General features: G+C 46.1%; 1 protein-coding gene across 3 annotated transcripts; it reads left to right on the top strand.

Annotated features, from left to right (window-relative positions):
• Positions 1–5,184: 5,184 nt before the first annotated feature.
• ERAL1 (Era like 12S mitochondrial rRNA chaperone 1) lies at positions 5,185–10,657 on the top strand (the record flags this gene model as incomplete). Of its 3 annotated transcripts, none has more annotated exons than XM_080713285.1 (10): positions 5,185–5,467; positions 8,447–8,574; positions 8,681–8,755; positions 8,879–8,925; positions 9,076–9,137; positions 9,512–9,624; positions 9,713–9,961; positions 10,078–10,227; positions 10,343–10,423; positions 10,535–10,657. In XM_080713285.1, the coding sequence occupies 10 exons, from the start codon at positions 5,185–5,187 to the stop codon at positions 10,655–10,657; spliced, it is 1,311 nt and encodes a 436-aa protein (XP_080569411.1). The 3 variants fall into 3 exon arrangements, with proteins under 3 accessions (XP_080569411.1, XP_080569410.1, XP_080569412.1); XM_080713284.1 differs by having other exon boundaries at positions 8,681–8,758; XM_080713286.1 differs by lacking the exon at positions 9,713–9,961 and having other exon boundaries at positions 8,681–8,758.
• Between the last annotated feature and the right edge of the window lie 1,431 nt (positions 10,658–12,088).

The raw sequence follows: 12,088 nt of genomic DNA, 5'->3' as shown, positions 1-12,088 counted from the left end.
AAAAGTTTATAGTCTTAAGATTTATATTTAGGTCTTTTATCTATTTTGAGTTAATATTTGTATATGGTGTTAGGTAAGGGTCCAATTTTATTCTTTTCCATGTAATTATTATTTTTCAACAATATTTAGTTAAAAGATTATTATTTCCACCACCAAATGTTCGTGGAAACCTTGTCAAAAATAACTTGGCAATATATGGAAGAATTTATCTCTAGGCTTTTATTTAACTCTAATGGTTTATATACCTGTCTTTATAACAGTACTATACTGTTTCAAATATTGTAGCTTTATAAGGTTTGAAATCAGAAAATATACATCTTCTGGCTCTGTTCTTTTTCGAGATCGTTTTGGGTATCTAGAGTCCATATTCCATATTAGGATAGATTTTTTTTTTCCTGAAAAATAAATAAATAAATGTATGATAGTTTCACCTAAAAAATATTCTCTGGTAAGAAAGCATAAAGAAATATCGAAATGTTATCTTTAAGTCATCCAAAGCTTGGTATCAGACAAATGAAACGGTTATGTGAGATTATCATTTTTAATTTTGGATAAATTGCTATAATACTAGATGTCAACCACTAAGCCAAGCATGGGAAGGAGGGATGGGGAGGGAATGGGGTGGGGATTGGGTAGGGGCTAACTGGATGATGTGTGCATGTATGTCTACAAAAGTTTTTTTTATCCCATTATGATGTATGAATACAGTGTACCAATAAAAAAAATTTTTTTTTTAATTGGTCTGGAAGTATAGCCTGGAGGTAGAAAGCCCCTGAGTTCCATTCCCAGTACCACAAAAAGAAAAGGGAAAAAAAAGAAAACAAATAAAAAATAGGGCTAGGGAGCCAGGCGTGGTAACACACGCTAATAATCCCTGTGTTTGGGAGGCTGAGACAGGAGGATCGCTCAGGTCGAAGCCAGCCTCAGCTACTCAGTGAGGCTCTCAGCAACTTAGTGAGACCCTGTTTCCAAAATAAAATATAAAATAGGTCTGGGAGTACAGCCTGGAGGTAGAAAGCCCCTGGATTTTACCTCCAGTACCACCAAAAAAACAAAACAAAAACAAAAACAATAGGGATAGGGGTGTAGCTCAGAGTTACAATGCCCCTGATTTCCATTCCAGTACCACAAAAACAAAACAAAACAAAAACATGGGCTCTTGAGCTGGGCATGGTGGGGCACACTTGTAATCTCAGCATTTGGGAGGCTGAGGCAGGGAGATTGTGGTTTGGACACAGCTTCAGCTACTTAGTGAGGCCCTTTGCAACTCTGAGACCCTGTTTCAAAATAAAAAATAAAACGCTGGGTGTGGTGGCGCATGCTTGTAATCCCCGCGCTTGGGAGGCTGAGACAGGAGGATCGCACGAGTTCGAAGCCAGCCTCAGCTACTTAGGCTTTCAGCAACTTAGTGAGACCCTGTTTCCAAATAAAATATAAAAAAGGTCTGGGAGTATAGCCCGGAGGTAGAAAGCCTCTGGGTTCTACCCCCAGTACCACCACCAAAAAAAATAATAATAAATAAAAAATAATAATAAATAAAATAGAATAAATAAAAAATTAAAAATAAAAATTAGGGCTGGGGGTATAGCTCGGATGTGGAATGCCCTGGGTTTCATCCCCAGTACCTCCAAAAAAAAAAAAAAAAAATTATCTGGGCGTGGTGGTGCACCCTTGTAATCCCAGCATTTGGGAGGCTGAGATCAGGAGAACTGTGGTTCACGGACAGCCTCAGCTACTTAGTGAGGCCCTCTGCAACTTAGTGAGACCCTGTCTCAAAATAAAGAATAAAAAATAGGGCAAGGGGCCTATTTTGTAGCTCCAGAGTGGAATGCCCCTGGGTTCCATCCCCAGAAACACAAAAATTAATTAATTAATTAATTAAAAATTTTAAAAATAGGGCTGGTGGTATAGCTCAGAGGTAGAATGTCCCTGAGTTCAGTCCTCAGCATTACCAAAAACAACTACAACAAGAAGAAGAACAACAACAACAAACGCCAGGGGCGTGGTGGCACATGCCCTCCCTTGGGAGGCAGAGACAGGGGGATCACGCAGGTTCAAAGCCAGCCTTGCTGGCCTAAGAGACCCTGTTTCCAAATAAAAATATATTTTAAAAAATAGGTCTGGGAGTGTAGCCCAGAGGTAGAAGGGTTTCCAGGAACCCCAGTACCACACCTACTTAGTGAGGCCCTTTGCAATTCAGTGAGACCCTGCTTCAAAAACAAAGAATAAAGGCCGGGCGTGGTGGAGCATGCTTGTAATCCCTCGCACTTGGGAGGCTGAGGATTGCACAGGTTCGAAGCCAGCCTCAGCTACTTTGTGAGACCCTGTTTCCAAATAAAATATAAAATTGGTCTGGGAGTATAGCCTGGAGGTAGAAAGCCTCTGGGTTCCATCCCCAGTACCGAAAAAAAAAATAATAATAATAATAACAATAACATAAAAATAAGAATTTAGGAGAGCCAGGCAACATGCTTTTAATCCCAGCATTTGGAAAGCTGAGACAGGAGGATCACAGGCTAATTGGTTACAGACGTTTCAATATAAAGAAAAAAAAGTAAGCTGGGTATGGTGTTGCACACTTGTAATCCCAGCATTTGGGAGGCTAAGACTGGATGATCGCAGTTTGCGGACAGCCTCAGCTATTTCATGAGGCCCTCTGCAATTTAGTGAGACCCTGTTTCAAAATAAAGAATAAAAAATAGGGCAAAAAGCTGGGCATGGTGGTGCACGCTTGTAAAACCCGCACTTGGGAGGCTGAGACAGGAGGATCATGCAGGTTCGAAGCCAGCCACGCTGGCTTAAGAGACCCTGTTTCCAAATAAAATATAAAATAGGTCTGGGAGTGTAGCCCAAGGTAGAAGGAAGGCCCCTGGTTTCCATCCCCAGTAGCACCAAAAAAAAAAAAAAAAAAGGGCGAAAATAGGGGCAGGAGGTGTAGCTCAGAGGTCAAATGCCCCTGGGATCCATCCATAGACCCGCCAAAAAACATATAAATAAATAAATAAATAAATAAATAAATAAAAGTAAAGCCAACACAGGCTTGTAATCCCAGCATTTGGGAGGCTGAGACAGGAGAATCACCAGTGGAGGACAGCATCAGCTACTTAGTGAGGCCCTTTTCAACTCAGAACCTGCTTCAAAAATAAAGAATACAAGCCGGGCATGGTGGTGCATGCTTGTAATCCCTGCACTTGGGAGGCTGAGACAAGAGGATTGGACAGGTTCGAAGCCAGCCTCAGCTACTTAGTGAGGCTCTAAGCAACTTAGTGAGACCCTGTTTCCAAATAAAAAATAAAAAAAGGTCTGGGAGTATAGCCCGGAGGTAGAAAGTCTTTGGGTTCTACCCCCAGTACCACCAAAAATAAATAAATAAATAAATAAATAAATAAAGAAAGAAAGAAAGAAAGAAAGAGAGAGAAAGAAAGAAAGAATACAGCCAGGCGTGGTGGTGCACGCTTTATTCCCGCGCTTGGGAGGCAGAGACAGGAAGATCTGGCAGGTTCGAAGCCAGCCTTGCTGGTTTAAGAGACCCTGTTTCCAAATAAAAAATATAAAAAAATAGGTGTCTGGGAGTGTAGCCCAGAAGTTAGAAGGGTTTCCAGGAACCCTAGTACCACCAAAAATAAAGAAAGAAAGAAAGAAAGAAAGAAAGAAAGAAAGAAAGAAAGAAAGAAAGAAAGAAAGAAAGAAAGAAAAAAAAAAACAGGGCTGGGGGTAAGCTGGGTGTGGTGGCACAAACTCGTAATCCCAGCATTCGGGAGGCTGAGACCCGAGGAACGCGGTTCACAGACAGCCTCAGGTAAATAGTGAGGCCCTCTGCAACTCAGTGAGACCTGGTTTCAAAATAAAGAATAAAAAATAGGGCAGGGGGTGTAGCTCGGAGGTCAAATGCCCCTGGGTTCCATCCCTAGACCCGAAAAAAAAAAAAAAATAGGGCTGGGGGTGTAGCTTGGAGGTAATTCGTCCCTGGGTTCCATCCCCAGTACCACAAAAAAAGGAAAAAAAAAAAAAAAGTCTGGGAGTATAGCCCGGAGGTAGAAAGTCCCTGGGTTCTACCCCCAGTACCACCAAAAAAAAAAAAAAAAAAAAAGTAAAGCCATGTGGCGTGTGTTGTAATCCCAGCATTCAGGAGGCTGAGACTGGAGGATGGAGGTTCGGGGCTAGCATCAGTTACTTCATCAATTACTTGGTGAGGCCCTTTGTAACTCAGTGAGACCCTACTTCAAAAATAAAGAATACAAAAGTAGGGCTGGGGGTGTAGTTCGGAGGTAGAATGCCCCTGGGTTTTATCCTCAGTACTGCAAACAAACAAACAAACAAACAAATAAATAAATAAAAGGAGCTGGGGGTGTTGAGTTCAATTCCCGGTAAGGAAGGAAGGAAGGAAGGAAGGAAGGAAGGAAAGAAAGAAAGAAAGAAAGAAAGAAAGAAAGAAAGAAAGAAAGAAAGAAAGAAAGAACGAACTAGGAGGCTTCAAAGAATGAAGAGAGCTCAGTTGAGTTCCTCCTCGGGCTAGAAGAGTCTTGGAGATCCTAGTTAGCTAAGCGGCTTCTCCCTTCACAGACCTCAGAATGGGGATCGTAGTCGATTTTACAGGAGGGATATCCGTGTCGGTTGCTCAACCGGAATGCCAATCTAGGGACTGACCACTCCTTACATGAAACTAAATACTTTAAATGTGCAAACTGCCCAAGTCTAGAGCAGATTGCTAAGCCATGTCAAAGTAAGACTAATAAAGCAGTCCTAAGACTAGAAAGGGCAAAAACAAACAGACCTATGGAGACAGACAGTGCCCACTCCCACGATCACTCTCCCCTGAACGCGCTAGTTTCTCGCTGTAGGCGGGCAATAGTCAAAGAATTTCCGCCGCGTGGCCTGCTGGGAGATGTCTTTCAGGCTATAGGATTTGAAAGACCTTTTTCGAAAACTTTGGTAAAAGAAAATATCTTGCGTAATGAGTCCAAAGCGACCATCAAGCTCTCATAGACTCTAAATACTGAAGGTGTTTCCTTCTCCAGAGCCTCAGCTTGTATGTCCAGCGTCTCATTTCCCCACGCACCGCCGACATCCCATCTCCCCATTGGCCGGGGCCGCTCTAGCCCGCCTCTTCTCGTTTGTTTGTCCGCCAGCTCTGTCCAATCGGAGGTGCACTGCACGCCGATCCCACAGTGCATTGCGGCCGCGATGGCTGCCCCCAGCAGGTGTGGCGTAGGGCTCGTCCGCGCTGCGTTTGGGGCCCGGCAGCTGGGTACCCCCTTCTTGAGTGAGTGGGGAGCCCTGCTTCGCTCATTCTTAGGCTGTCAGAAGAGGTGCGTGTCCTGTGCTGGGGCCACTACTTTCTCTGGTTCTCGTCTGGCTTCCGCTTCTCGCCGTTACGGCCAGGGCTCAGCCTTGGGCCACTTCCTCGGATTCCCCCAGCCCGGGAGTCCGCTGACTTCTTGTGTCCCCGCAGTGTCCATGTACCCAGGTAAAAGACTCAGATTTCTCCGGACTAGCTGGTTCGAGCACCCAAAGTCCCTTGTCGTGGACACTACTCAGTCTCTGGGATTATCGTCTTTGGATCAGTTCTATTTATTTATATTTTTGTTACACTGGAAATGAAACCCAGGCGCTTTCTACCTCAAGGCTACACTCCCAGAACTCTTATGTTTTATTTGGAAACAAGGTCTTTCTAAATTGCTGAGACCCAAAGACTGGGATTACAAGCATGCGACACCACGTGGATAAATTCTGTAGGACTTGTATTTGAGGTTCTGACAGAGACAACCATTGAGAATGCCAGGGAGAGGGAACTGACTAGAGATGCTCACGAAAGGCAGGGTTAAAGTTTTCTGCCCTCACTTGGTAACCAAACTGATCATAAATACATGTTGAGCCAGACGTGGTGGCCCAGCTTAGCCTTCCGTGTACTTGGGAGGCTAAGACAGGAGAATCGAAGATTAGTGGACAGCCTCAGCTAGTTAGTCAGGCTCTTTGCAACTTAGACCCTGTTTCAAAATAAAGAATAAGAGCCTGGCATGGTGGCCCACGCTTGTAACCCCAGCATTAGGGAGGCTAAAACAGGAGGATCGTAGTTCACGGCCAGCCTCAGCTACTTAGGCCCTTTACAACTCAGACCCTGTTTCAAAATAAAGAATAACCCTGGTGTGGTGGTGCACGCTTGTAATCCCAGCATTTGGGAGGCTGAGACCAGAGGATCGCGGTTCGCAGACAGCTTCAGCTACTTAGTGAGGCCCTCCACAACTCAGTGAGACCCTGTTTCAAAATAAAGAGTAAAAAATAGGGTTGGAGGTATAGCTCAGAGGTAGAATGCCCCTGGGTTTCATCCCCAATACAAACAAAACAAAACAAAGAATAAAATAATAGGGCTGGGAGTGTAACTCAGGGGTAGAATGCCCCTGGGTTCAATCCCCAGTTCTGCAAAATATTAATTAATTAATTAATTATTATAATTAGGCAAATTCATGTTGAGTCCCACCTGTCAAGACACTGAGTTACATCTGGGAAATAGCTTTATTTCTTCAAGTAGCATAGAGTCAGGTAGGGAGGCTGGATATATAAACTTTATTGCAAGCCAAGCATGGTGGCCAACGCTTATAATCACAGGACTTGGGAGTCTGAGACAGGAGGATCACAGGTTCTCAGCCTCAGCCACTTAGTGAGGCCCTCCACAACAGTGATACTGTATTTCAAAACAAAGAATAAAAAATATGACTGGGTAGAGCCGAATGTTGTGGCGCACACTAGTGATTCCAGAATTTGGGAGGCTGAGATAGGATCATGTTTTGAGGACAGCCTCAGGTACTTAGTGAGACCCTGTTTCAAAATAAAGAGTAAAAAATGGGGCTGGGGGTGTAGCTCAGAGGTAGAATACCCCTGGGTTCCATCCCCAGTACCGGGGGGGGGGGGGCTGTTAATTGCAATACAGCGTCATTAGGGAAAGCAAAGTTTGACAAACTTTCATAATACCTTTAGTAGAATGTGAGCTGGAGAAATTCTGGTTTTATTTATTCCACTATAGCTCTATTATTGGGAATTAAACCCACTGTTGCTTTACCACTGAGCCACAGACTGTTTTTTGTGGTTTTTTTTGCTTTTTTTTTTCAGTACTGGGGCTGGAACCCAGGGGCATTCTACCTCTAAACTACACCCCCAGCCTTATTATTTATATTTTATATTTTTATTTATTTATTTTTTGTGGTCCTGGGAATAGGACCCAAGGGCCTCTACCTCTGGGTTACACCCCCAACCTATTTTATTTTGAAATGGTCTCACTAAGTTGCTGAGAGCCTCACTAAGTAGCTGAGGCTGGCTTAGAACCTGTGCGATCCCCATCTCAGCCTCCCAAGTACTAGGATTACAAGCGTGCATCACCATGTCCAGCTTTATTTTTTTATTTTGAAACAGGGTCTCACTGAGTTGCAAAGTGCCTCACTAAGAAGGTGAGGCTGTCCGCAAACTGCGATCCTCCTGTCTCAGCCTCCCAAATGGTGAGTTTACAAGCGTGTCCCATCATGCCCAGCTTATTTTTTATTCTTTATTTGGAAACAGGGTCTCACCAAGTTGCTGAAGGCCACACTAAGTAGCTGAGGCTGGCTTTGAACCTGCAATCCTCCTGTCAGCCTCCTGAGTACTGGGATCTCAGGCGTGCGCCACACCTGGCTCTCCTGTTTGTTCTTGAGATGAGGGTCTCTCAGTTACTCGGGCAGGTCTCTAACTCCCAGGCTCAAGCAGTCCTCTCTCCTTGGCCTCCTGTATAGCTGAGACTGTGGGAACATTCCACCTGCCCCCAAATAGTCTAGAGAGGTTGAGAGCTAAAAAACTTGATAAAAACCACATAAACAAATTAAAGGTCAAACTAAGTCTCAAAGTCAGGTCTAGATGGCCTCAATCTGGTGCACTAATTTTTTTTTTTTTTTTTTTTTTTTTAAGGTACTGGAGATGGAACCCGGGGGCATTCTACCTGTGAGCTACATGAGCTACATATCCCCAAGCCCAACTTTTTCTTCTTTTATTTTGGTGGTACTGGGGATGGAACCCTTCTACCTCCAGGCTACACTTCCAACTCTATTTTTATTTTTTTTTATTTGGAAACAGGGTCTCTTAAGCCAGCAAGGCTGGCTTCGAACCTGCGTGATCCTCCTGTCTCCACCTCCCAAATGCGGGGATTATAAGCGTGTGCCACCACGCCCGGCTTTATTCCTTTATTTTGAAACAGGGTCTCACTGAGTTGCAAAGTGCCTCACTAAGAAGCTGAGGCTGTCCGTGAACCACGATCCTCCGGTCTCAGACTCCCAAATGCTGGGATTACAAGCGTGCGCCACCATGCCCGGTGCTTGGTGCATTAATCTTGTATCTTTGTTTCTTTTGCGGGTGGATGAGGCTGAACACCATACAGAGAGTCCAGATCCCACTATATCTCATGTCTTTCCGTATCCAAACACAGATGAGCAGAATCTCCTCTTGGTCCATCCCCCTGATATGCCTGAGAGTCCCCGGGTCCTACGAGTAGTCCTTCTGGGAGCCCCAAATGCAGGAAAGTCGACTCTCTCCAACCAGTTACTGGGCCGAAATGTACGTTACACCTTGACTCCAACATACACCTTTTTTTATCTCTCACTTATCAGTGTTTATTCATGAATGTTCTTAGGGGGACCTGGGATATTTTTATTTCTGACAGGTGTTCCCGGTCTCTAAGAAGGTGCACACAACTCGCTGCCAAGCTCTGGGAGTCATCACAGAGAAGGAAGCCCAGGTGGTAGGTACCTTCAAATCAAGTTCTAAAAACAGGAAAAACAGTGAAGCTAAGCAAGTCCGCCTTCCCATTAGACCTGAAGAAAATGGTGCTTAGATTCACTTTTTTCCCCCTTGATTTTAGATTCTACTTGATACACCTGGAATCATTAGTCCTGTTAAACGAAAGAGGTACAGCTGTGGAAATGGGTGGTGGTAGGGAGGGAAGGGATTGAAGGGGGTGGGCAGGTTCCAGCATAGAGACTGGAAATCCTCTTTATCATATTCTATCACTTATCAAGAATGCATTGGTCATAAGGCCCTTCCTGACATGTCCCTCAGGCACAATCTGGAGCTCTCTTTGTTGGAAGATCCATGGAAGAGCGTGGAATCTGCTGATCTTGGTTAGACTCAGGATGGGAATCTGAAGTTTAACTTACAGGAGCCATGGCCTTTCATTCCTGGTAGTTTGGGGATTGGTGGTGGACCAGAGCCCATACCATAGAAGATTTTGTGTGTGTGTGTGTGTGTGGTACTGGGGTGGAACCCAGGGACATTCTGCCTCCGAACTACACCCCCAGCCCTATTTTTGATTCTTTATTTTGAAACAAGGTTTCACTGAGTTGCTGGCTGGGAACCCAAATTCCCCCATCTCAGCCTCCCAAATGCTGGGATTACAGGTGTGCACCACCACGCCCGGGTACTATGGAAGTTTATGTGGGAGCAAGAGGAGAAGTGGTCATATCCTTATTCTTCTGCCTGCCCTGCCATTTTCCAGTTGTAGTTCTTGTGGATGTCTCAGACAAGTGGACTCGGAACCAGCTCAGCCCCCAGATGCTTCAGTGCTTAACCCAGTTCTCTCACATCCCCAGCATCCTTGTCTTGAACAAGGTAAGCTCCATCCACCAGAGGAAAGAGCCCACTTCTCTCTGAGGCGCCCATGTTGCTGACCGCACATTTTCTCATCCCCCATGCCCAGGTAGATTGTCTGAAACAAAAGTCAGTTCTCCTGGAGCTCACAGCCGCCCTCACTGAAGGTATGGTTAATGGTGAGAAGCTCAGTGTGAGACGGGCCTTCCAGTCACATCCTGACACCCACTGCCCCGGACCAGTAGCCAAGGGCCCAAACATACCTTCTGAGAGAAAACCTCAGAGAGTGGGCTGGCCGCACTTCCGGGAGATCTTCATGTTGTCTGCCCTAAGCCAGGAAGATGTGAAGACACTGAAGGTCAGTTAGGCTTGGCCATAGCCTGGCCCTTGGTTGTTATCATGTTAAAATAGCCTGAATGAGTAGGAAAGCCCTAGTGGGGACTGACATGCCCACCTATCCCTTTGTGCTCTCAGCAGTACCTCCTGGCACAGGCCCAGCCAGGGCCCTGGGAATTCCACAGCAGAGTCCTCACTAGCCAGACACCTGAAGAGATCTGCATCAACAAAATTCGAGAGAAGCTCCTAGAGTACCTGCCACAGGAGGTCCCCTACAATGTCCAGCAGGTGTGAGCAGAGTGAAGGGAACTGGGGCACCAGGCACATGCCCAGAACATATAGCTGGTTACCAAGAAGCAGAGAGATGGGCCCACCTGACTAGTCATGATATCTCCCTATACAGAAGACAGTGGTGTGGGAGGAAGGACCAGGCGGGGAGCTGGTGATCCAACAGAACCTTCTGGTGCCCAAAGAATCTCATGTGGTAAGTGAGACAGGGCTCATGGGAGGGACGGTAGCTATGGGCAAGGGTTCTTCCCCCCCAAGCCTGGGATTCCTGAGAGCAGGACCATGACCCTCTCTTCTACCCACTCAGAGAATCCTGATTGGTCAGAAGGGACACCTGATCTCCCAGATTGCACGGGAGGTAGGCCAAGAACTCATGGACATCTTCCTCTGTGATGTTCAGATCCGCCTCTCTGTGAAGCTCCTCAAGTGACCACCTTCTGCTGCCCTTCCCAGGCAATTCCATGTTGAGCAGAAGTGACTGACCAGAACCACCCCTGACTAGGGTGCCTGCAGGGCCTGGGGAGTTACATGGACATTGACTGGCTGCTAGCTGGCAGGCCGTGCGGAATTTGTATGGTCTCTCTCCAGCCATGCCTCCTGTTGAAGGCTGGAATCTACCTTAGCTCAGTTCCCAGGTAGTTCCTCTGCCTAGGGCCATAGCTACTTAGGTGGGAGCAGTGCCACCCTGTCCCCAGCTGGCATTGAGCCAAGCCTCATCCTAAGTTGCCAGTTAGCAGGGAAGAGATCTTTCTCTTCTCCTCCCAGTTCCTCTGCCTTGAAGCCATATAAGGACTTGTATTTTCTGAAATGGTTCTACCCACCTTCTCCCAAGTCCTCAATCCCTCCCACCCCATACATCTTCACAGTCTTGGATACTAATAAAATCAAAAGACAAAATATTTTGGTTCTCTTTATTTATTTAGAACAGGAAAGAGAAAACACCCATTCCCTTTCTCCCTCCCCCTTGTTAGAGCTGGGGTCTCTCTTCCTTCTAGGAGTCTGCTCCAGGGTCTTGATCCCCTCTTTTTCTGGCACAGTTGCTGGGAGCAGCAAAAGAACCATTACCATTACTAAACTCAGTAATGGTAACGGTTTCCTCGCCATCCCCAAGTGCATCATCAGTCGGCAGGCTGAGTGGTGAGCCCCTTGGGCTTGCAGCATCTCCCCTGTCCTCATCAGGCTCCAGGGCTGGGGGAACCCGGCCTAGTACATCATCTATACTGTAGTGTCTCATCACAAACTTACAGTATATGATGATATCCCAGCCCAGGCCCTGAAGGAGGCTCAGCAAACAGGCTCTGTGAGCATGGAAAACAAGGGATCGGGCGTGGTGGCGCACACTTGTAATCCCTGCGCTTGGGAGACAGAGACAGGAGGATCGTGCAGGTTCGAAGCCAGCCATGCTGGGTTAAGAGACCCTGTTTCCAAATAAAAATATATTTAAAAAATAGGTCTGGGGATGTGTAGCCCGGAGGTAGAAGGGTTTCCAGGAACCCCAGTACCACCAAAAAAAAAAAAAAAAAAACCAAGGGGCTGGGACAGAACAGGTCAGGACTGGACACACAGTTTTCCCCTCCCTGTTCCTTCCTCCCAGGCCAGCATCTCTTTGCCTCTATAGTCAGGTACAGCCCAAATGACTTAGGGGAAGGAGTCAGGTCCAAAGAAGCCCCTGCATAACTGGAGTCTGTTGAGATCTCTTAGAAGTTAAGCCAGAGTATAATCCTAATGCTAGGAGAATGACAGGATTGCAGATTCAAGGCCAACCTCAGCAATTCAGACCCAGTTTTAAAATAAAAGGGCTAGAAGACAGGCATGGTGGTGCAGGCTTGTAATCCCAGCATTTGGGAGGCTGAGACAGGAG

The sequence above is a fragment of the Muscardinus avellanarius genome (genome assembly GCF_963383645.1).
Source record: "Muscardinus avellanarius genome assembly, chromosome: 16".
In the NCBI taxonomy this organism is placed as follows: Eukaryota; Metazoa; Chordata; class Mammalia; order Rodentia; family Gliridae; genus Muscardinus; species Muscardinus avellanarius.
The sequence above is the reverse complement of the archived record's forward strand: the minus strand, read 5'-3'. Positions and strand labels throughout refer to the sequence as shown.